General features: G+C 40.1%; 1 protein-coding gene across 1 annotated transcript; it reads left to right on the top strand.

The window, feature by feature from the left end:
- The first annotated feature begins 14,497 nt into the window (after positions 1 to 14,497).
- On the top strand, positions 14,498 to 23,998 carry LOC121397762 (myosin-11-like). The gene is made up of 3 exons (XM_041575189.1): positions 14,498 to 14,852; positions 15,723 to 15,931; positions 17,943 to 23,998. The coding sequence occupies exons 1-3, from the start codon at positions 14,498 to 14,500 to the stop codon at positions 21,354 to 21,356; spliced, it is 3,978 nt and encodes a 1,325-aa protein (XP_041431123.1). The 3' UTR covers positions 21,357 to 23,998.
- The last annotated feature ends 2,482 nt before the right edge of the window (positions 23,999 to 26,480 follow it).

Below are 26,480 nucleotides of genomic sequence, written 5' to 3' on the forward strand. Positions count from 1 at the left end.
AGAGAGAGAATGCAGAACCCAAAGGGACAGAAATTCTAGAGGTGTCTGAAGAAGAGTGGTACGGCTTAGAACAACTCAAGAGACTGAAATTAAGAACCCAAAACACAAATTCTAGAACAGTTTCTTGGAAGTATCAGTTCCCGACACACAGCTTTCCGACGTTATCACGCTCCATTTTGTTCGTCTTGAAATCAAAAGTATTCCAGATAGCTCGGTTTGCTATGCCATAACACGCGAAAGGAGACTTTGAGTTAGAAGAACAGAGGGCAAAGACTACAGTGAATGCATTAGACTGAATGAAAAGAAACCAGTTTTGGGGATGGGCATATCAGCTCCGCATTCAAAATATCCACTGTTTGGCAAATCTGACAACCAGCCTGTCTAACGGAACTGAAGGATGTCCAAAACCCAAAGAAGAAAGTAAAAAACACGAAAGGCTTGAAATAACAGGCGGGAGACAGTTAAGAGTCTTTCAGCCTTCAGTTAGTCTGAGCCAACAACAGTTTCAAAAGAAGAGGTCACAGTAGAGCTTGAGCAAGATGGGAAAAGCGGGCAAGAAAGGCCTAAACCCGAACTGAATCCATTCAGTACCTTGAAAAATACAGAAAGACATCAAAGAATCTGAAGTAGTGCAGAAAGAGTTAATGCAATTCAAGTGGAACCCTCTGTGGAAGAACACCGGGGGCGGTGCAGGGTAAAAGGGAAAAGACGCAGGAAAAAGGTTACAAAAGTGGAAAAAACTGTCATAGCTATGAATACAAGAGACAAGTGATACTTTCCCTGGAAGGATACACTCAGAAACAAAACTGAATTGAGATTGAAGACAATTGATGATACTTTGTCTCCAACGAAGAAGAACTAAAAACTCAAGGAAACATGGCAAGAGACTGCAACTATAACAACTGAGACAACTGAGAAAAACTTTTCTTGCAATGTCTGAAGCAGAGTCAAGTTTGATACAGGCTGTAACAGCTCAAGAGACTCTAATTTACAGAACCCACAATACAAATATCTGCAAACGCTTACAGGAAATTGACATTTGCGAAACACAGCTTCCAACATCCACAGTTAACACTTTCTACAACGGAGCAAATGATCTGGCATGGTGGCACAGAGGAATCCCACAGCACAAAGAAGACAGCAAGGTTGACTCTGAAGATAAAGAGAGAGAAACAACTCAAGACTCAGCTACAGAACAAAGCAGAAAATTCTAGAGAGTGTCTGAAGAAAGATGGATACGGCTGAACAACTCAAAGAGACTGGAAATTACAGAACCAAACAAAATTCTAGAAACAGTTAGTAGAGTATCTGTCCCGAAGCAACATCGCTTCCGACGTTATCAACGCTCCATTTTGTTCAGTCTGATCAAAATAGGCTATTCAGATAGCTTCGGTGCTATGCCACAGCCGAAGGAGAACTTCAGCTTTGAGTTAGAAGAAACAGAGGCAGAAACATACAAGTGAATGCATTAGCATGAAGAAAAGAAACCAGTTCTTGGGATGGGGCATACAGCTCCCGCATTCAATACCACTGTTTTGGCAAATCTGACAAAAACCAGCTGATCAGACGGAAACTGAGATGCTTCAAAACCCAAAGAAGAAGTAAAAACACGAGGCTGTAATAACAGAGCCGTCGGAGAAGTTAAAGTGTCTTTCAGCTCTCAGTTGAGTCTGGAGCCTAACAACAGTTTCGAAGAAAGAGGTCACAGTAAGAGGCTTGAGCAAGAGGAGCCAAGGCTAAACCCGACACTGACTCCATTCAGTCACTTGAAAATACAGAAAGAATCAAGATCTGAAGTAGTGCAGAAAGAGTTAAGCATATCAAGTGGAACCCTCTGTGGAAGAACACGCGGGAGGTGCAGGGTAAAGGGAAAAGACGCAGGAAAAAGGTTACAAAAGTGGATAAAAACTGTCATAGCTACGAATACGCAAGAGAACCAGGTGTTACTTCTCCCTAGAAGGATACACCTTCAGAAACAAAACTAAAATTTCGAGATTGAAGACATTGATGTACTTTGTCCTCCAACCGAAGAAGAACTAAAACCCTCAAGAGAGATGGTAGAGACTGCAACTATACAACTGAGACAACTGAAGACAAAACTTTCTTGAAAATGTTGAAGACAGAGTTGATACAGTGTATCAGCTCAAGAGATCTAATTACAGAACCACACAATGCAAATTCAGCAAACCGTTACAAGAATTGACAAATTTGCGAACCACAGCCTCCCAACATCCACAGTCTTAACACTTTCCTACAATGGAGCAAACTGATATGGAGGTGGCAGAGGAAATCCCACAGCACAAAGAAGACAGCAAGGTTGACTCTGAAGAAAAAGAGAGAACAACTCAAGACACTCAAGCCTACAAGAACAAAGCAGAAATTCTAGAGGTGTCTAAGAAAGAGTGGGATACGGCTAGAACAACCTTCAAAGAGACTGAAATTACAGAACCCAAACACAAATTCTTAGAAACAGTTATGGAAGTATCAGTTCCGAAACACAGCTTTCCGACGTTATCAACGTCCATTTTGTTCAGTCTGATCAAAAGGTTAATTCCAGATAGCTCGGTTGCTATGGCCACAGCCGAAAGGAAGACATAGGCTTGAGTAGAAGAAACAGAGGCTAAAGACTACAAGTGATGCATTAGCGACTGAAGAAAAAGAAACCAGTTCCTTGGGGATGCGGGCATACGCTCCCCGATTCAAAATACCACTGGTTTGGGCAAATCTGACTAAAACCAGCTGATCTATACGGAACTGAAGATGCTTCAAAACCCAAAGAAGAAGTAAAACACGAGGCTTGAAATAACAGAGCGGGGGACAGTTATAGAGTCTTTCAGGCCTTCAGTTGAGTCCTGAGGCCAACAACAGTTTCGACAGAAGAGGTCACAGTAAGAGCTTGGAGCAAGAGGAAGAAAGGCCCTAAACCCGACACTGACTCCACTTCAGTCACTTGAAATACAGAAAGACATCAAAGAATCTGAAGAGTGGCAGAAAGAGTTAAGCATTCAAGTGGAACCCTCTGTGGAAGAACAACCGGAGGTGCAGGGTAAAGGGAAAAAGACGCAGGAAAAAGCGTTACAAAGTGGAAACAACTGTCATAGCTACTGACATACAAGAGACACGTGTTACTATTCTCCCCATGAAGGATTTACACCTCAGAAACAAAAAACTGATTTGGATTGAGACAATTGATGATATTTGTCTCCAACCGAGAAGAACTAAAAACTCAAGAAGAGATGGCAGAACTGCAACTATAACAACTGAGACAACTGAGACAAAACTTTTCTTGACAATGGTCTGAAGACAGATTGATACAGCTGTAAAGCTTTTCAAGAGAGCTCCTAATTACAAAGAACCCCACAATACAAATTCTGGCAAACAGTTACAGAATTGACAATTTGCGAACCACAGGCCTTCCAACATCCACCAGTCTTAACACTTTCTACAAAGGAGCAAACTGATCTGGCAGGTGGCACAGTGAAACCACAGCACAAAGAGACAGCAAGGTTGACTCTGAAGAAAGAGAGAGAAAACAACTCAAGACCTCAAAGCTACAGAACCCAAAGCGAAATTTCTAGAGGTGTCTTGAGAAAGAGGGATACGGCTAGAACACTCAAGAGACTGAATTACAAGAACGCCAAAACAAATTCTAGAGACAGTTTTTATAAGAAGTATCAGCCTCCCGAAACACAGCTTCGACGTTTATCCAACGCTCCATTTTGTTCAGTCTGATCAAAAAGGCTATTCCAGAATAGCTTCGGTTGCTATGCGCACAGCGAAAGGAACATTCAGCTTGAGTTAGAAAGAAACAGAGGGCAGAAACTACAAGTGAATGCATTTAGCAACTGAAGAAAAAGAAACCAGTTTCTTTGGGGATGGGGCATACAGCTCCGCATTCAAAATGCACTGTTTGGCAAATCTGACAAACCAGCTGATCTAACGGGAAACTGAGATGCTTCAAAACCAAAGAAGACAGTAAAACAGCGAGGCTGTAATAACAGGCCGGGACAGTTTAAAGTGTCTTTTCAGCCTCTCAGCTTGAGTCTGAGCAACAACAGTTTCGAAAGAGAGGTTCACAGTAGAGCTTGAGCAAGAGGAAGAAAGGCCTAAACCCGACACTGACCTCCCATTCAGTCACTTGAAATACAGAAAGACCATACAAAGAATCTCGAAGTAGTGCAGAAAGAGTTAAGCATTCAAGTGGAACCACTCTGTGGAGACCCGGGAGGTGCAGGGTAAAGGGAAAAGACCGCAGGAAAAAGGTTACAAAAGTGGAAAAACTGTCATAGCTACTGAAATTACCAAAGACAGGTGTTACTCTTCCCCTGGAAAGATACACCTCAGCAATCAAAAAACTGAATTTGAGATTGAAGACATTGATGATACTTTGTCTCCAACCGAAGAAGAACTTAAAACCTAAGAAGAGATGGTAGAGACCGCAACTATAACAACTGTAGACAACTGAGGAAAAACTTTTTCTTGACAATGTCTGAAGACCGAGTTGAATCAGCTGTAACAGCTCAAGAGACTCTAATTACAGAACCCACAATGCAAATTCAGCAACAGTTACAAAATTGACAATTTGCGGCCACAACCACAGCTTCCAACATCCACAGTCTTAACACTTTCTAACATGGAGCAAACTGAATCTGGCAGGTGGCACAAGAGGAATCCCAGCAACAAAGCAAGACAGCAAGGTTGCTCTGAAGAAAAAGAGAGAAAACAACTCAAGACACTCAAGCTACAGGAACCAAAGCAGAAAATTCTAGAGGTGTCTGAAGAAAGAGTGGATTCCCGGCTAGAACAACTCAAGAGACTGAAATTTACAGAACCCAAAACACAAATTCTAGAAACAGTTATGGACAGTATCAGTTCCGAAACACAGATTCCGACGTTATCAACGTCCATTTTGTTCAGTCTGATCAAAGGTTATTCGATAGCTGCGGTTGCTATGCCACAGCAGCAGGAGAATTCGCTTGAGTTAGAAGAAACAGAGGCAAAGACTACAAGTGATGCATTAGCACTGAGAGTAAAAGACCAGTTCTTGGGGGATGGGGCATACGCTCACCGCATTCAAAATACCACTGTTTGGCAAATCTGAGCAACCAGCTTTATCTAACGGAACTGAAAATGCTTCAAACCCAAAGAAGAAGTAAAACACGAGGCTTGAATAACAGAGCGGGGACAGTTCATGAGTCTTTCAAGCCTCTCAGTTGAGTCTGACCAACAACAGTTTCGAAAGAAGAGGTAACAGTAAGGCTTGAGGGCAAGAGGAAGAAAGGCTAACCCGGACACTGCACTCCATTCAGGTCCTTGAAAATACAGAAAGACATCCAAGAATCTGAAAGTAAGTGCAGAAAGAGTTAAGCATTCAAGTGGAACCTCCTGTGGAAGAACACCGGGAGGTGCAGGGGTAAAGGGAAAAGACGCAGGAAAAAGGTTACAAAAGTGGAAAAAAATGGTCATAGCTACTGAATACCAAGAGACCAGTGTTTACTTCTCCCTGGAGAGGATACACTCAGAAACAAAAACTGAATTTGAGATTGAGACATTGAATATACTTGTCTCCACCGAAGAAGAACTAAAAACTCAAGAAAGAGATGGCAGAGACTGCAACTATAACAACTGAGACAACTGAGACAAAAAACTTTTCTGAAATGTCTGAAGACAGAGTTGATACAGCTGTAACAGCTCAAGAGACTCTAATTACAGAACCCCACAATACAAATTCTGCAAACAGTTATCAGAATTGACATTTGCGAAACACAGCTTCCAACATCCACAGTTCTTAACACTTTCTACAAAGGAGCACAACTGATCTGGCAGGTGGCACAGACTGAAATCCCACAGCAAAGAAGACAGGCAAGGTTGACTCTGAAGAAAAGAGAGAAGAAACACTCAAGACACTCAAAGCTACCAGAACCAAGCAGAAATTCTAGAGGTGTTCTGAAGAAAGAGTGGATAACGGCATAGAACAACTCAGAGACTGAATTACAGAACCCAACACAAATTCTAAGAGACAGTTATAGAAGTATCAGTTCCGAAACACAGCTTCCGACGTTATCAACGCTCCATTTTCGTTCAGTTGATCAAAAGTGCCTATTCCAAGATAGCTCGGTTGCTATGCCCACAGCCGAAAGGAGACATCGCTTGAGTTAAAGAAACAGAGGCAAACTACAAGTGAATGCATTAGCACTGAAGAAAAGAAAACCAGTTCTTGGGGATGGGCATACAGCTCCCCGCATTCAAAATACCACTGGTTTGGCAAATCTGACAAACCAGCTGATCTAACGGAAACTGAAAATGCTTCAAACCCAAGAAGAAGTAAAACACGAGGCCTGAAATACAGAAGCGGGAGACAGTTATAAGAGTCTTTCAGCCTCTCAGTTAGTCTGAGCAACAAACAGTTTCGAAAGAAGAGGTGACAGTAGACGTTCAGCAAGAGGAAAGAAAGGCCTTAAACCCGACACTGACTCCATTCGTCACTTGAAAATACAGAAAGACATCAAAGAATCTGACGTAGTGCAGAAAGAGTAAGCATTCAAGTGGAACTCTCTGTGGAAGAACACTGGGAGGTGCAGGGTAAAGGGAAAAGACGCAGGAAAAGGTTACAAAAGTGGGAAAAAACTGTCCATAGCTACTGAATCCAAGAGACAGGTGTTACTTTCTCCCTGGAAGGATACACCTCAGAACAAAAACTGAATTTTGAGATTGAAGACATTGATGAACTTTGTTCCAACCGAAGAAGAACTAAACCTCAGAAGAGATGGTAGAGACTGCAACTATAACACTGAGACAACTGAGACAAAACTTTTCTTGACAATGTCGAAGACAGAGTTTTGATACAGCTTAACAGCTCAAGAGACTCTAATTACAGAACCCACAATACAAATTCCTGCAAACAGTTACAGAATTGACAATGTTGCGACCAACACAGCTCCACATCCACAATCTTAACACTTTCTACAACGGACAAACCGATATTGCGTGCACAGAGGAAATCCCAAGCAACAACGAAGACAGCAGGTTGACCTCTGAATGAAAAAGAGAGAGAACTACTCAGACACTCAAGCTACGAACCCAAAGCGAAATTCTAAGAGGTGTCTGGCAAGAGTGGAATAACGGCTAGAAAACTCAGAGACTGAAAATTACAGAACCAAACCAATTCTAGAGACAGTTATAGAAGTATCAGTTCGCCAAAACAAGCTTCCGACATTATCGACGCTCCATTTTGTTAGTGCTGATCAAAGGCTTATCCAGATAAGCTCGGTTGCTAGCCCAGCCGAAAGGAGACATTCAGCTTGAGTTAGAAGAACAGAGGCAGAAACTAAACAAGTGAATGGCATTAGCACTGAGAAAAGAAACCAGTTCTTGGGGATGGGGCATACGGCTCCCGCATTCAAATACCACTGTTTGGCAATCTGACAACCAGCTGATCTAACGGAAACTGAAGATGCTTCAAAACCAAGAAGAAGTAAAACAGCAAGGCTGAAATAAAGAGCGGCGAGACCAGTTATAGAGTCTTTTAAGCTCTCAGTTGAGTCTAAGCCACAAACAGTTTCGAAGAAGAGGTCACAGTAGAGGCTTCAGCAAGAGGAAGAAAGGCCTTAAACCCGACAACTGACTCTATTTCATCACTTGAAATAAGAAAGACAATCAAAGAATCCTGAAGTAGTGCAGAAAGAGTTAAGCAATTCAAGTGGAACCCTCTGTGGAAGAACACTGGGGAGGTGCAGGTAACGGGAAAAGACGCAGGAACAGGTTACAAAAGATGGAAACTGTCATACGCTACTGAATACCAGAGACAGGTGTTACTTCTCCCCTGGCAGGATACACTCCAGAAAACCCACAAACTTGAAATTGAGATTGAAGACATTGACTGATACTTTGTTCCAGACCGAAGAAGAACTAAACTTCAAGAAGAGATGGTAGCGACTGCAACTATACAACTGAGACAAAACTTTCTTGACAATTGTTAAAGACAGAGTTGATACAGCTTACAGCTCAGAACTCTAATTAAGAACCCAAATACAAATTCTGCAAACAGTTACAGAATTGACAATTTGCGAAACACAGCTTCCAACATCCACATCTTTAAACAATTTCTACAATGGAGCAAACCGATATGGGCAGGTGGCACAGAGGAAATCCACAAGCACAAAGAAGACAGCAAGGTTGACTCTGAAGAAAAGAGAGAGAAACAACTCAAGACACCAAGCTACAGAACCAAAGCAGAAAATTTCTAGAGGTGTCTGAAGAAGAATGGATACGGCTAGAACAACTCAAGAGACTGAAATTCAGAACCCAAAACACAAATTCTAGAAACAGTTAATAGAAGTATCAGTTCCCGAACACAGCTTCCGACATTATCGACGCTCCATTTTTGTTCAGTCTGATCAAAGGGCTATTCCAGATAAGCTGTTGGCTATGCCACAGCCGAAAGGAGACATTCAGTTTGAGTTAAGAAGCAAACAGAGGCAAAGACCTACAAGTGAAATGCATTAGCACTGAAAGAAAAAGAAACCAGTTCTTGGGGATTGGGGCATACAGCTTCCCCGCATTCAAAAATACCACTGTTTGGCAAATCTGACAAACCAGCCTGATCTAACGGAAACTGAAGATGCTTCAAACCCAAAGAAGAAGTAAAACACGAGGCTGAAATAACAGAGCGGGAGAACAGTTATAGCGTCTTTAAGCCTCTCAGTTGAGTCTCCCGCCAACAACAGTTTCGAAAGAAGAGGTCCAGTAGAGTTGAGCAAGAGGAAGAAAGGCTAAACTGACACTAGACTCCAATTCAGTCACTTGAAATACAGAAAGAGCTCAAGAATCTGATCGTAGTGCAGGAAGAGTTAAGCATTGCAAGTGGAACCTCTGTGGGAAGACACCAGGGAAAGTGCAGGGTAAGGGAAAGCCGCAGGAAAAAGGTTTTTTTTTTTTTTACAAAAAAGTGGAAAAAACTGTCATAGGCTACTGAATACCAAGAGACAGGTGTTACTTCTCCTGGAAGAATACACCTGACAGAATACAAAAACTGAATTTGAGATTCGAAGACATTGATGATGCTTTTGTCTCCAAACCGAAGAAGAACTAAAAACTCAAGAAGGAGATGGCAGAAACTGCAACTTTAGCACTGAAACCACTGAGACAAAAAAACTTTCTTGACAATGTCTGAAGACAGAGTTGATACAAAGCTGTAACAAGCTCAAGAGATCTAATTACAGAACCCGCACAATGCAATTCTGCAATCAGTTACAGAAATTGACCATTTGCGAAACCACGCTTTTCCAAAATCCACAGTCTTAACACTTTTACCAACGGAGCAAACCGTATATGGCAGGTGGCAAGAGGAATCCCACACGCACAAAGAGACAGAAGCGGTTGACTCTGAAGAAAAAGAGAGAGGAAACAATCAAGCACTCAAGCTACAGAACCCAAAGCAGAAATTCTAGAGGTGTCTGAGAAGAGTGATAAGGCTAGAAGCAACTCCCAAGACTGAAATTACAGAACCCAAAACACAATTCTAGAAACAGTTATAGGAAGTATCAGTTCCCGAAACACCCGCTTCCGACGTTATCAACGCTCCATTTTGTTCAGTCTGATCAAAGGCTATTCCAGAATAGCTCGGGTTTGCTATGGCACAGCCGAAAGAGACATTCAGTCTTGAGTTAGAAGAACACAGAGGCAAAGATACAAGTGGAATGCATTAGCACTGAAGAAAAGAAACAGTTCTTTGGGGATGGGGCACTACAGTTCCCGATTCAAAATAACCACTGTTTTGGCAAATCTGACAAACAGCTGATTTCTAACGGAAACTGAAGGATGCTCAACCCAAAGAAGAAGTAAACCGAGGCTGAAATAACAGAGCAGCGAGACAGTTTGTTGTTATAAAAAAAGAAAATAAATAAAAAAAAAGAAAAATAAAAAAAAAAAAATAAATAAAAAAATAAAAAAAAAAAAGAGGTCTTTACGCCTCCTCAGTTGAGTCTCAAGCCAACAACGTTTCGATAAAGGAAGAGGTCATCAGTAGAGCTTGAGCAAGAGGAGAAAGGCCTAAACCGACACTGTGCATCCATTCAGTCACTTGGAAATACAGAAAGACATAAGAAATCGGAAGTAGTTGCAGGAAGAGTTTTAAGCATTCAAGTGGCACCCTCTGTGGAAGAACACCGGGAGGTGCAGGGTAAAGAAAAGACGCGGAAAAAGGTTACACAAAGTGGAAAACTGTCATAAGCTACTGAATAACCAAGAGACAGTGTTCTTCTTCCCCTGGAAGATACCCTCAGACAAAACCTGGAATTGAGATTGAAGACATTGGATGATGCTTTGTCTCCAACCGGAAGATAGAACTAAAACTCAAGAAGAGATGGCAAGAAACTGACTATAGGCAACTGAGACAACTGAGACAAAACTTTTCTTGACAATGTCTGAAGCACAGAGTTGAATACAGTGTAACAGCTCAAGAGACTCTAATTACAGAACCCACATGCATAATTCTGCAATCAGTTACAGAATTGCAATTGCGAAACACAGCTTCCAAATCCACAGTCTTAAACTTTCTACACGGAGCAAACGCGATATGGCAAGGTGGCACAGAGGAAATCCACAGCCAAAAGAGACAGCAAGGTGACTCTGAAGAAAAAGAGAGAGAACAACTCAACAGACACTCAAGCTACAGAAACCCAAAGCCAGAATTCTAGAGGTGTCCTGAAGAAAAGAGTGGATACGGCTAGAACACTCAAGAGAACTGAAATTAGAACCCAAACCACAATTCTAGAAACAGTTCTATAGGAAGTATCAGTTCCCGAAACACAGCCTTCCGACATTTATCGACGCTCCATTTTGTTCAGTCTGATCAAAAGGCTATTCCAGATAGCTCGGGATGCTATGCACCAGCCGAAAGGAGACATTCATTTGAGTTAGAAGAAACAGAGCAAGACTCCAAGTGAATGCATTAGCACTGAAGAAAAAGAAACCAGTTCTTGGGGAATGGGGCATACAGCTCCCCGCATTCAAACACCTGTTTTTTGGCATCCTGACAAACCAGCTGATCTAACGGAAACTGAAGATTGCTTCAAAAACCCAAGAAGAAGTAAAACACGAGTTCTGAATAACAAGAGCCGGGAGAACAGTTATAGAGTCTTTAACCTCTCAGTTTGAGTCTCAGCCAACAACAGTTTCGACAAGAAGAGGTCACAGTAAGAGCTTGAGCACAGAGGAAGAAAGGCCTAAAACCCGACACTGACTCATTTCAGTCACTCTGAAATACAGAAAGACATCAAAGAATCTGAGTAGTGGCAGGAAGAGTTAAGCATTCAAGTGGCACCCTCTGTGGAAGAACACCGGGGACGGTGCAGGGTAAAGGGAAAAGACGGCAGGAAAAGGTTTAGCAAAAAGTGGAAAAAACTGTCATAGCTAACTGAATACCACAGAGACAGGTGCTTACTTTCTCCCCTGGAAGAATACACCTCAGAAACAAAAAACTGAATTTGAGATTGATGACATTGATGATAATTTGGTCTTCCACGCGAAGAGACTAAAACTAAGAAGAGATTTGGCAGAGACTGCAACTATAACAACTGAGAGCAACTGAGACACAACTTTTTCTTGAACAATGTCTGAAGACAGAAGGTGAATACAGCTGTAACAGCTCAGAGACTCTAATTACAGAACCCACAATGCAACATTCTGCAAATCAGTTACACAGAATTGACAATTTTGGCGAAAACACAGCTTCCAAAATCCCAGTCTTAACACTTTCTACAAGCGGAGTGCAAACGATATGGCAGGTAGCACACGAGGAATTCCACACCGCCAAAGAAGACAGCAAAGGTTGATCTGAAGAAAAAGAGAGAGAAAGACTCAAGCACTCCAGCTACAGAACTCCAAAGCAGAAATTCTAGAGGTGTCTGAAGAAAGAGTGGATACGGCTAGAACAACTTGCAAGAGACTGAAATTAGCAGAACCCAAAACACAGTCTAGAACAGTTATGGAAGTATCAGTTCCCCGAAACACAGCTTTCCGCGTTTCAAGCCATTTTGTTCAGTCGATCAAAAGTTTATTCAGATAGGCTCGGTTTTGCTATGCACAGCGGAAAGGAGACATTCAAGCTTGAGTTACGAAAAACAGAGGCAAGACCTAGCAAGTGAATGCATAGCACTGGAAACCGAAAAAGAAACCAGTTCTTTGGGGATGGGGATACAGATCCCGCATTCAATAAACCACTGTTTGGGCAAAATCTGACAAACCAGCTGATCTAACGGAAACTGAAGATGCTTCAAAAACCCAAAGAAGAAGTAAAACAGAGGTGAAAAATAACAGAGGCGGGAGACGTTATAGAGTCTTTAAGCTCTCAGTAGAGTCTAAGCCAACAACAGTTTCGAATGAAGAGTCACAGTAGAGCTTCACAAGAGGAGAAAGCCTAAAACCCGACACTGCTCCATCAGTCATTGAAATACAGAAGACATAAGAATTGAAGTAGTGCAGAAAGAGTTAAGCATTCAAGTGGAACCCTCTGTGGAGAGCACACTGGGAGTGCAGGGTAAAGGGAAAAGACGGCAGGCAAAAAGGTTACAAAAGTGGGAAAAAACTGTCATAGCTACTGAAATACAAGAGACAGGTGTTATTCTCCCTGGAAAGAATAGCACCTCAGAAACAAAACTGAAATTTGGAGATTGAAGACATTGATGATACTTTGTCTCCAACCGAAGAAGCACTAAAAAACTCAAGAAGAGATGGCAGAGACTGCAACTATAAACAACTGGACAACTGAGAACAAAACCTTTTCTTGACAATGTCTGAAGACAGGTTTGATACAGCTGAACAGCTCAAGAGACTCTAATTACAGAACCACAATGCAAATTCTGCATCCGAGTTACAGAATTGACAATTCGAAACACGCTTCTAACATCCACAGCTTAACCGCTTTCTCAACGGAGCAAACCGATATGGGCAGGTGGCACAGAGGAAATCCCAGCACAAGAAGACAGCAAGGTTGACTCTGAGAAAAAGAGAGAAAAACAACTCAGAACTCAAGCTACAGAACCCAAGCAAGGAATTCTAAGGTGTCCTGAAGAAGGTGTTATACGCTAGACAACTCAGAGGCTGAAATTACAGAACCAAAAACACAAATTCTAGAAACAGTTATAGAAGTATCAGTCGAAACACAGCTTTCCGAGTTATCACGCTCCATTTTGTTCAGTCTGATCAATAAGGCATTCCAGATAGCTCGTTTGCTATGCCACATGAGCCGAAAAGGAGAATTCAGCTTGAGTTAGAAGAAACAGACGGCAGAAACTACAAGTGAATCATTAGCCTGAAGAAAAAGAAACCAGTTCTTGGGATGGGGGCCATCACAGCTCCCGCATTCAAAATACACTGTTGGCAATCTGACAAACCAGCTGATCTAACGGAAATGGAAAGATCTTCAAACCCAAGAGAAGTTTAAACGACGGCGAACTAAAATAGAGCGTGAGACAGTTATAGAGGTCTTTTAAGCCTCTCAGTGAGTCTGAGCCAACAAAGTTTCCGAAAGAAGAAGGTGACAGTAAGAGCTTCAAAGCAAGAGGAAGAAAGGGCTAAACCCGACACTGACTTCATTCATCACTTGAAATACAGAAAGAATCAAAGAATCTGAAGTATTCAGAAAGAGTCAGGCATTCAGTGGATACCCTCTGTGGAAGAACACCGGGAGGTGCAGGGTTAAAGGAAAAGACGCAGGAAAAAGGTTACAAGTGGAATAAAACGTCATGCTACTGAATACCAAGAGACCACGGTGTTACTTCTCCTGGGAAGGAGATACACTCAGAAACAAAACTGAATTTGAGATTGAAGATTGATGATACTTTGTTCCATAACCGAAGAAGAATAAAACCTCAAGAAGAGATGGTAGAGACTGCAACTATAACAACTGAGACACTGAGACAAAACTTTTCTTGACAATGTTGAAGACAGAGTTTGATACGTGCTGTAACAGCTCAAGAGACTCTATTTACAGAACCCACAATGCAAATTCTGCAACAATCAGTTTACAGAATTGACAATTTGCGAAACAACGCTTCTAACATCACAGTCTTAACACTTTCTACAACGAGCAAACCGATATGGCAGGTGCACAGAGGAAAATCCCACAGCACAAAGAAGACAGCAAGGTTGACTCTGAAGAAAAAGAGAGAAAACAACTCAAGACACTCAAGCTACAGAACCAAGCAGAAATTCTAGAGGTGTCTGAAGAAAGAGTGGATACGGCTAGAACAACTCAAGAGGCTGAAATTACAGAACCCAAAACACAAATTCTAGAAACAGTTATAGAAGTATCAGTTCCCGAACCACCGCTTCGACGTTATCACGCTCCATTTTGTTCAGTCTGATCAAAGGCTATTCAGATAGCTCGGTTGCTATGCCACAGCCGAAAGGAGACATTCAGCTTGAGTTGAAGAAACAGGCCGAAACTACAAGTTGAATGCATTAGCACTGAAGAAAAAGAAACCAGTTCTTGGGGATGGGGCATACAGCTCCCGCATTCAATCACACTGTTTGGCAATCTGACAAACCAGCTGATCTAACGGAAACTGAAGATGCTTCAAAACCCAAAGAAGAAGTTAAACACGAGGCTGAAATAATAGAGCGTGAGACAGTTATAGAGTCTTTAAGCCTCTCAGATGAGTCTGAGCCAACAACAGTTTCGAAAGAAGAGGTGACAGTAGAGCTTCAGCAAGAGGAAGAAAGGCCTAAACCCGACACTGACTTCATTCATTCACTTGAAATACAGAAAGACATCAAAGAATCTGAAGTAGTTCAGAAAGAGTTAAGCATTCAAGTGGAACCCTCTGTGGAAGAACACCGGGAGGTGCAGGGTAAAGGGAAAAGACGCAGGAAAAAGGTTACAAAAGTGGAAAAAACTGTCATAAGCTACTGAATACCAAAGAGACAGGTGTTACTTCTCCCTGGAAGGATACACCTCAGAAACAAAACTGAATTTGAGATTGAAGACATTGATGATACTGTTGTCTCCAACCGAAGAAGAACTAAAACCTCAAGAAGAGATGGTAGAGAACTGCAACTATAACAACTGAGACAACTGAGACAAAACTTTTCTTGACAATGTCTGAAGACAGAGTTGATACAGCTGTAACAGCTCAAGAGACTCTAATTAACAGAACCTACAATACAAATTCTGCAAACAGTTACAGAATTGACAATTTGCGAAACACAGCTTCCAACATCCACAGTCTTAACACTTTCTACAACGGAAGCAAACCGATATGGCAGGTGGCACAGAGGAAATCCCACAGCACAAAGAAGACAGCAAGGTTTGACTCTGAGAAAAAGAGAGAGAAACAACTCAAGCACTCAAGCTACAGACCCAAAGCAGAATTCTAGAGGTGTCTGAAGAAAGAGTGGAATACGGCTAGAACAACTCAAGAGACTGAAATTACAGAACCCAAACACAAATTCTAGAAACAGTTATAGAAGTATCAGTTCCCCGAAACACAGCTTCCGACATTATCGACGCTCCATTTTGTTCAGTCTGATCAAAAGGCTATTCCAGATAGCTCGGTTGCTATGCCACAGCCGAAAGGAGACATTCAGTTTGAGTTAGAAGAAACAGAGGCAAAGACTACAAGTGAATGCATTAGCACTGAAGAAAAAGAAACCAGTTCTTGGGATGGGCATACAGTTCCCCCGCATTCAAAATACCACTGTTTGGCAAATCTGACAACCAGCTGATCTAACGGAAACTGAAGATGCTTCAAAACCCAAAGAAGAAGTAAAACACGAGGCTGAAATAACAGAGCAGGAGACAGTTATAGAGTCTTTAAGCCTCTCAGTTGAGTCTCAGCCAACAACAGTTTCGAAAGAAGAGGTCACAGTAGAGCTTGAGCAAGAGGAAGAAAGGCCTAAACCCGACACTGACTCCATTCAGTCACTTGAAATACAGAAAGACATCAAAGAATCTGAAAGTAGTGCAGAAAGAGTTAAGCATTCAAGTGGAACCCTCTGTGGAAGAACACTGGGAGGTGCAGGGTAAAGGGAAAAGACGCAGGAAAAAGGTTACAAAAGTTGGAAAAAACTGTCATAGCTACTGAATACCAAGAGACAGGTGTTACTTCTCCCCTGGAAGGATACACCTCAGAAACAAAAACTGAATTTGAGATTGAAGACATTGATGATACTTTGTCTCCAACCGAAAAGAACTAAAACCTCAAGAAGAGATGGTAGAGACTGCAACTATAACAACTGAGACAACTGAGACAAAACTTTTCTTGACAATGTCTGAAGACAGAGTTGATACAGCTGTAACAGCTCAAGAGACTCTAATTACAGAACCCACAATACAAATTCTGCAAACAGTTACAGAATTGACAATTTGCGAAACACAGCTTCCAACATCCACAGTCTTAACACTTTCTACAACGGAGCAAACCGATATGGCAGGTGGCACAGAGGAAATCCCACAGCACAAAGAAGACAGCAAGGTTGACTCTGAAGAAAAAGAGAGAGAAACAACTCAAGACACTCAAGCTACAGAACCCAAAGCAGAAATTCTAGAGGTGTCTGAAGAAAGAGTGGATACGGCTAGAACAACTCAAGAGACTGAAATTACAGAACCCAAAACACAAATTCTAGAAACAGTTATAGAAGTATCAGTTCCCGAAACACAGCTTCCGACATTATCGACGCTCCATTTTGTTCAGTCTGATCAAAAGGCTATTCCAGATAGCTCGGTTGCTATGCCACAGCCGAAAGGAGACATTCAGTTTGAGTTAGAAGAAACAGAGGCAAAGACTACAAGTGAATGCATTAGCACTGAAGAAAAAGAAACCAGTTCTTGGGGATGGGGCATACAGCTCCCCGCATTCAAAATACCACTGTTTGGCAAATCTGACAAACCAGCTGATCTAACGGAAACTGAAGATGCTTCAAAACCCAAAGAAGAAGTAAAACACGAGGCTGAAATAACAGAGCGGGAGACAGTTATAGAGTCTTTAAGCCTCTCAGTTGAGTCTGAGCCAACAACAGTTTCCAAAGAAGATGTGACAGTAGAGCTTCAGCAAGAGGAAGAAAGGCCTAAACCCGACACTGACTCCATACAGTCACTTGAAATACAGAAAGACATCAAAGAATCTGAAGTAGTGCAGAAAGAGTTAAGCATTCAAGAGGAACCCTCTGTGGAAGAACACTGGGAGGTGCAGGGTAAAGGGAAAAGACGCAGAAAAAAGGTTACAAAAATGGAAAAAACTGTCATAGCTACTGAATTCCAAGAGACAAGTGTTACTTCTCCCCTGGAAGGATACACCTCAGAAACAAAAACTGAATTTGAGATTGAAGACATTGATGATACTTTGTCTCCAACCGAAGAAGAACTAAAAACTCAAGAAGAGATGGCAGAGACTGCAACTATAACAACTGAGACAACTGAGACAACTGAGACAAAACTTTTCTTGACAATGTCTGAAGACAGAGTTGGTACAGCTGTAACAGCTCAAGAGACTCTAATTAAAGAACCCACAATACAAATTCTGCAATCAGTTACAGAATTGACAATTTGCGAAACACAGCTTCCAACATCCACAGTCTTAACACTTTCTACAACGGAGCAAACCGATATGGAAGGTGGCACAGAGGAAATCCCACAGCACAAAGAAGACAGCAAGGTTGACTCTGAAGGAAAAGAGAGAGAAACAACTCAAGACACTCAAGTTACAGAACCCAAAGCAGAAATTCTAGAGGTGTCTGAAGAAAGAGTGGATACGGCTAGAACAACTCAAGAGACTGAAATAACAGAACCCAAAACACAAATTCTAGAGACAGTTATAGAAGTATCAGTTCCCGAAACACAGCTTCCGACGTTATCAATGCTCCATTTTGTTCAGTCTGATGAAAAGGCTATTCCAGATAGCTCGGTTGCCATGACACAGCCGAAAGGAGACATTTCACTTGAAATACAGAAAGACATCAAAGAATCTGAAGTAGTGCAGAAAGAGTTAAGCATTCAAGTGGAACCCTCTGTGGAAGAACACTGGGAGGTGCAGGGTAAAGGGAAAAGACGCAGGAAAAAGGTTACAAAAGTGGAAAAAACTGTCATAGCTACTGAATACCAAGAGACAGGTGTTACTTCTCCCCTGGAAGGATACACCTCAGAAACAAAAACTGAATTTGAGATTGAAGACATTGATGATACTTTGTCTCCAACCGAAGAAGAACTAAAACCTCAAGAAGAAATGGCAGGGACTGCAACTATAACAACTGAAACAACTGAGGAAAAACAGGCTGTTCTGGAAGCAGAATCCTTTTCACCATATTTTACGAAACCAATAATTGGTGTTACTCTTATTGAAGAGAGAATTAGTATCAGCGATGGAAACATTATAGGAAAAAAACTAAACGTGTCTGAAGGAAATAATAAAAGTAATACAGGAGCTAACTTCACTTTTCAGGAAGGACCTTCCATTAATTTTGAAGTTGAAGTTTTAAAAGAAACCTGTGATCCAGTTAGTGATAACAATGAGTGTGAGGTATCAACCACAAAAGTTCAGCAGCAATCAGAATTCCTATGTGCTGAGGCACTAAGTGGAGTAACTAGTCCAGGCCCTCCATCAACGATTAGTGTCAAAGTTCTTGAGGAACGTATTTATACTCCCGATGAAGACATCAAAGGGAGTAAACAAAGTTTTTTGTCATTGTATGATGTTAATACAACTGAGGGTCCACAAGAGACTATCAGAGAGCTACAACTCCTAAAAAAAGATAAATCTGTAGTAATGTATGAATCCATTCCATTTGAAGAAACTTTGCTAGAAAAGGACACTTCAGTATTAACATGTGATTCAACAGAACAGATGCTTAATTCTTATAAAATTGATACTGCCAAGCAAGTGGAACAAAGCTTTAGGACAGTAGCTGTAAATTTGAAAGAGGAAAAGAAAGACATTGATTTGCCAAAAATGGGTGACAGAATACATATAAATCTTGATGATAGTGGAATAAGTTTCGACCCTTTAAAATATAGTGTTTCTGTTATAGAAGAAAATATTTACATTGAAGATGAAGGTAACAGTGATAATAATCTGGATTTAGAATGTTTTGATACACTTAACTATACATTGGAGTCTTCATTCAAAACCATAGGGAGGGAAACTGACTCAGTGAAAGAGATTATGCAGACAAAAGCTAGCAAATCTGATGATGGCACTGCTACTTTTCAAGAAGATATTATATCTGCTCAAGATGGTGGGACTGATAAGATCAAAGAAGCCATGGAAGATAATGACTTGCAGCAGCATTCATCTGTAGGAAAGAGCAGAAGTCTTTTCAAACTGCCATCATTTAAACTTCCTTCACTTAGTTTTAGGAGGAAAAAAGAAAGCGCTAATGATCCTCTGGATGAAACAATCAAAGACCTAAATGCTGATTTACCACATAAAGATTTTGCTACAGATTTATTTAATGAAAGTGAGAAACTAAAAACACAGCTAGAAATTGAAGCAGGCAAAGAGAAAGCACCTTTATTAAGCAAGGAAGGTGAGCATTTAAAATTCCAGCTCCCTCAGTTGGAATTATCAAAACTTTCCACAGGGGAGATAACTGAAAGCACCGGCACTAGCACAGACTCATTAAAGGTGATTGTTACTAAAGATAACATGACTAAAACTGTTGATACACAGAAAGAAAAATCTCAACTAATCAAGGATATGTCACCTGTGAATTTGTTAAGTGAGTCACAACCAACTACAATTTCTGTAGATTCACATCTTGAGGAAGATATCAAGATTGAGTTTCCTTATTTCATGGCACCCCAAATTTCTTTTGTAGATCCTAATGATGTCCAAAGTGATAATGCTAAGTTCTATAAGCCAGTAGAACAAATGGAGCATGGAAATAGTCAGTCTGCAAGTGAAGAACTACAAACACATTTTATCAAAAAGCAAAAAGTGAACAGATTTGGACATTCAGGAGAAATAACAGATGATCAATTTTTCACTGAGAAAAAAAAACACTCAGTCTCAGTTTCTCTTAGGAATGTCAATTTAAGTGAGAAAAAAATGAAACCCAATAGGTCTGGCTTTAAATTATCTTTTTCGAAAGTTAAAAAGCCAATTTTACCTTCTGAGCCACAATGTGAATCCTTTGGTATTGCTGCTCACCTTGAAAAGGTTGGCATAGACCTTGCTGAATATGATTTAACTTGTGAGGATGAACTGCAAACTGTAGATATCAGTTGTATTGCCAATACATCTACTTTAGACTTAAATAAACATCAGTCAGATGTCAAAGATGCAGATACTGGCCCAGATTTTGGAGATGAAACATCCTTAAATGAAATAAAAAAATCTATGAAAAAAGAGATGAACATAACACCAACTGCTGTCAAATACATTACATTGAATGAGAAAAGCTCAGTGACTGCAAAGCAATTTGATACAGACTATGGGCTTCCTAATTTCACATCACATGTTTCATCTGATTTGCCAGTATCAACAGAAAGCACAGAAATAACTATTATAAAAGGTTCTAACAAGCTTGATGAGGTATATTCAAACACTATCTGGGAAACAAAACAAAACACTGCAATTGACTATACGTCGGATGGCACAACTCAAACTAAACAACCTTCAACTGAAAATATGTTGTTGCCTACCCAAATTGTAAAAGAATATGAGATCAGTTCATCAGAAACTGAAAAACCTTCTTTTGGGTTTTCACTTATGAAGATAAAGTTGCCAGAGTCCCATCGAAATGTTAACAGGGAAGAGTCTCAAATATCAGCAGAGGCATGCACCAATACAGAAGATCACCTAGTGGTTTCTGAGAATACGAAGTCCCTTGACATTGTATTAGACAATACAACAGCAGAGCATAAACCAAACAGACAGATTTTCTATATACCAAAAGTGAAGACTCTTACACTTTCAGTTAAATCCTGTGACCAACCAGAGTTTTCTAATATGTCTGAATATGCTGAAACAAATGATGGAGCGGCAAAAAATGAAATGTCATCAACTGCAGCTCCTAGTCACGATGAAAACAGTCTGAAATCAAAAGAAGCCACAAGTAATCAGTCTCTGAAGTTCAGGTTTCACCTCCCTAGTATTGGATTTACTTCCTCTGTAAATAAAACAGATAACGAAACTTCTATTCAAAAGGTGCAGGACACTAAAAAAATAGAAAAAGAGGAATTACAGACTTCCGAGAAGAAATCATGGTTTAAAGTTCCCAAATTAGGGTTTTCTTCTGCCACAGAGAAACATCTAATTGACAAGACAGAAAAAGATGATCCAGAACTTCTTGCTGAAACAACAGAAGACAATTTTACAAAAGAATCAAAAGAGAAAGACAAAGGTGAAGATTCATCTTAAAGTACTTGAATGTAAGGCAACATCAATTCAAATGATTAAAGGGACATTATACTCACCAGTTATGAATGTAAGGAGTTTATAGATTAGCATTTATTCTGCAGGGTTAACAATGACACTCCCATTCCTGACAGATTCTTAATTGTCTGACAATTTGACCATTGGACGATACTGATCCACTTTTTAATGGAATTAACTTTTTAGTGTAGTCAGATATGGAAAAAAAACTCAAATAAGTCAAAATAACCTGTTTCAGTATCTTTTATTAAACAGTTATAGAAAAATCAAGTGAATGTACACTGTAGAATTTCTACTGGGACAGCAGTTCATCTTCACAAATGTTAGGGGGCAGATTTATGAACTGTTGCCTCTTTGACTTATAGCGTTAGTGGTGACAGCTCAGTGATAAAAGACATTTTCTCGTTTTCTTTACTCCATAGTGCTGACCTGTGTTAATGATAAGTGTTTCCATTTCTATGCAGTGTTTTGACTCTTTTTTCTTTTAACTTTTTTTGTTTTGACTCCATTTATTAAGCTGTTTCCATGCATTGGCCAATGTGATGCAAAATGTGATAAAATTTTATGTCATGCTTTCTATTTTTACCTTTTTTATAAATTGTAAGTTTAAAAAATTCAGTTCCCCTATAGCATCTTACTAGCAGCTCATTACCTCTGTACATTTTACATAGTAGCAGCAGCTTTAGTCTCAGTCCCTACTGGGCATGCTCCATGAGTTTAAATGAAGCCAATCTCAGAGTAGCAGTTATCATCTGATACCATTTACCAGCATCCTCTGATGCTTCTGATATATGTAGCAACAGTTTAGAAAGTCAGTGATCTGGCATATTGAGTGACCATGGAACAGGGTTGATGGGTGCCAACTTAAGTTGTTTCTCTTTTTCAAACCTAGAGCATGTGTAGCTGAAGCCAGGTTCAGATCACCTTCAACTATGCATAACAAAATTGTGAGATTACAGAGAAAAGGGCTTGAAGTGGCACAAGATTGCACCAAGCAACCCTGTGGAATTATATATATGTGTGTATCCTAATGAGCCTCCTGTTTTAAAATATAAGTATCTTGAAACTTACCTTGGTGCTTCTTGACCTATTATATAATAGGACATGTCCTGTTACCACCTTGGAACTCCTTGGTGACTTCCAATATACTTATTCACTACATGGCCAAAAGTATCTAGACACTCCTAATTAGTAAAACTGGACAAATCCATTTATTACTGTATATTTTTGTATTACTTAGCTTAGTGGCTTTCAAATGTTGTACCATCAAAGGATGCCATCCTTCTGTCAAGTCAATAGTGGCTTTCAAATGTACCATCATAGGATGCCATCCTTCTGTCAAGTCAATTCATGAAATTCATGCCATGTTAGAGCTGCCCTAGTAGCTGTGAAACATCAAGAAGCAGCAACAGTTGAGTCATGAATTTGTCGGCCATGCAAGTGCAAAGAAATGGAACAGTGAGTGCTGAAAAACCACATTTGAAGTTCACTGCCAACTTCTAAACTGTCTATGGAAGTAATGCCGGCACAATGACTATTGGTTGGGAGCTTAACAAGATGTATTCCCATGGGCAAGCAGCTGCACAAAAGCCAAACATTGTCATGCACAGTGCCAAGTATCACTGGAGTGCTGAAAAGGTCACTGTCGAATGAATCTGAAGCCAGAGGAAATGCTTTCGATGAATCTCTTCACTATCTGGCCATCTGATGGACTGCGGGCTTTGCCAATGCCTGGAGAACACTAGTCCCGGCTAAGTCCCCTGGCTCCAGAGGATATTAACTTGTAAAATACAATGACTTTTTTTTAATTTTCCACGTTTCCTACTTTTGGGCAACAGTTTACAGAAGGCTTTTTCTTTTAGCACAATGATGCTCCATGCATGAAGCAAGGTCCTTCTCAGTTTTCTGAGATTCGTGTGCAAGAACTAGCCCACCAGAACTCTGACTTTTATTCAGCTGAACACCTGTGGCATCAATTGGAATTCTGACTGCGAAACAGACCTCTTTCCCAATACCATTGCCCAACCTTATTAATACTCTTGTCATTGAATGAAAGCCAGTCCTACTAACAATGTACATAAAAGCCACCCCAGAACAGCAGAGGTTGCTATAGAGGTAAACATACAACAAATTTATATTAATGCCTTTGCTTTCAAAATGTGATGTTGGCCATATAGTGTATTTTACAATTGGGGGTACATTATTACACACTTATATATATATATTTTCTTTCCTCAGTTGGTACATGAGCTCAAGTGGTCCATGACTTCTAATCCCAAATATCACCGTAACTAGTTCACAAAATGACTACAAAGGGAGCTACAGTGATTAGGGAATTACTGTTCTTTCATGAATCTCAATTTATTATGCATGAATGATGAGTTAGGGGCGTGCATTCCAGTTTCATGTATCTGTCTTACATAAAATATATATATTGATTGGGTATAAATGAGCCTTTTAGGAATAAGATGGAAAATAAACTCAAATATATTGGAATTAAATGCTAAGCATAGACTCAACTGCAACAAGAACCTAAAGAAACATTAGACTGGTACATTATGGGGCAAATTCATCAAGGGTCGAATTTTGAGGGGTTAAATCCCTCGAAATTCGACTGGGGAATAGAATCGAATAGGCAATTCGGGCGAATTTACGTGCTGGCGAATAGTCGAATATTCGCCAGGCGAATAGGCGCTCGATCGAATATTCGCTCTAAGGATTTTCATTCGATCAAATGCCTTTTTATTCGATCAAAAACTTGGAAAACAAGCCTATGGGACTTTCCCATAGGCTTTTAAAGCAATTGGGTAGGTTTTAGGTGGCGAAGTAGGCAGTCAAAGTATTTTTAAAAGAGACAGTACTTTAACTATCGAATGAGCGAATAGTCGCAGCGTTTTTGCGCTCGATCCAGTACTTCAACTATTGAATGGCGAATAGTCGCAGCATTTTTGCGCTTTATCTATTCTACTCAGGCGAATTTACGCCAATTAGATAGTCGAGGAGCACAAAAAAACACTCGAAATTCGAAGTTTTTTTACTTCAAATCCTTCACTCGAGCTTGGTGAATTGGCCCCTTAGTGTTCTTAAAATGACTGATGGGTACATATTATCTTGTGTTGTATAAATCCATGGTACCGCTCTTCCAATAGGTGAATATGAGCTAATGTAATAACATCTGCTAAGTTTTATCCGCTTCTTGCTACTCCAAACAATGGGTTGGTAGAACTTATGGACCAGCTGTTTGAAAACATGTGGTTGGTTGCTATGGGTTACTATACTTTGCACTTGTTATTACATTACCCCATTCGTTTAAACGTTCTTTCTTGAGAAACTGAATTCATGTCAATAGAAATTTCCTTTTTCCTCTTCAAAGGAATTAAAATGGCCGCTCCTATTGATTGCAGATAGAAAAGCTTTATAGAATTAGTTAGGCTTGTATATTTTATTAAAAAGGAAATGTAACCTTACCGAAATAGGGTATATTTTGCTCTTTGACTTTTTCAATAACTCCCAAGAGTTATTATTATGCTGTGAGTGTAACCAATATCCTTGCCAATTCAAATGCCTATGTAAAGGCATTTTACAAAGTTTACCGTCAATGCTTTGCTATGTGCCAGCCAATCAAAGACTTTTCTAGACTGTGATACACATTTCTAACTGTTTGGTTTATAAAAAGTATGGGTACCAAATACGCGATACTCAAACTATAAATGCTGCTTTGTTTTATAAAATGATGTTTGAAAACTTAATTCACATATTTGGACTTTATCTGGAACTTAATGTGATTGCATATCAGTAGGGATGCACCGAATCCAGGATTTGGTTCGGGATTCAGCCTTTTTCAGCAGGATTCAGATTCAGCCGAATCCTTCTGCCCAGCCGAACAGAATCCTAATTTTCATATGCAAATTAGGGATGGGGAGGGAAATTGCGTGACTTTTTGTAACAAAACAAGGAAGTAAAAAATGTTTTCCCCTTCCCACCCCTAATTTGCATATGAAAATTAGGATTCAGATTTGGTTCGGTATTCGGACGAATCTTTTGCAAAGGTTTCAGGGGTTCGGCCAAATCCAAAATAGTGGATTCGGTGCATTCCTACATATCAGCTGTTATATCAGTATATAATAAAGGTACAATAAAGACAACATGATTTATATATTGCATCAACAATAAAATGTATATCATTTTTAATATCAGTCTTCTGTTTGTTTTTTATGGGAATATGTTGCTTGTGAGAGGACAGACCATGACAATGACATTATTGGACTCCAGTATACTGGCCTGCTTTATGGATTAGGTTTGCTGTGGGCTCAGAGGTAAAAGTAACTTAATTGCTTTAATGCTTTTAGAAGAATAAATACCAAGATTGTAGTGTTGGACTTTACTTTTAGAAAATAATTTAGTGGGATCCAGTTAAAGGAAAACTATACTCCCAAAATGAACACTTAAGCAACAGATAGTTCATATCTTATTAAGTGGCATATTAAAGAATCTTGCCAAACTGGAATATATATTTAAGTAAATATTGCCCTTTTACATCTCTTGCCTTGAGCCACCATTTCGCGATGGTCTCTGTGCTGTCTCAGAGATCACCTGACCAGAAATACTTCAACTCTAACTGTAACAGGAAGAAGTGTGGAAGCAAGAGATAAAACTCTGTCTGTTAATTGGCTCATGTGACCTAACATGTATGGTTTGTTGGTTTGTTTGTGAGTACAGTGAATCCTACGATCCCAGGGGGCGGCCCTTATATTTTAAAATGGCAATTTTCTATTTATGATTACCCAATGGCACATACTACTAGAAAAGTATATTATTATGAAAATGGTTTATTTACACGAAGCAGGGTTTTACATATGAGCTGTTTTATGCAATATCTTTTTATAGAGACCTACATTGTTTGGGGGGTATAGTTTTCCTTTAAGTCTTTCCATCCCAGCATATTCCTGATTTACTTTCCATTCGAGGTAACACAGCAGCCAATCATTGTCTGGTTCATGGGTGCATTGTCTATTTTCACAACAGTGAGTTATAACCAGGATGATGTCTTACATATGTAGAGTGGGTCTTCTTCTATGTATTGCCCTGTGATAAAGTTTGGCCAGAAAT

Source organism: Xenopus laevis, chromosome 8S, assembly GCF_017654675.1.
Source record: "Xenopus laevis strain J_2021 chromosome 8S, Xenopus_laevis_v10.1, whole genome shotgun sequence".
In the NCBI taxonomy this organism is placed as follows: Eukaryota; Metazoa; Chordata; class Amphibia; order Anura; family Pipidae; genus Xenopus; species Xenopus laevis.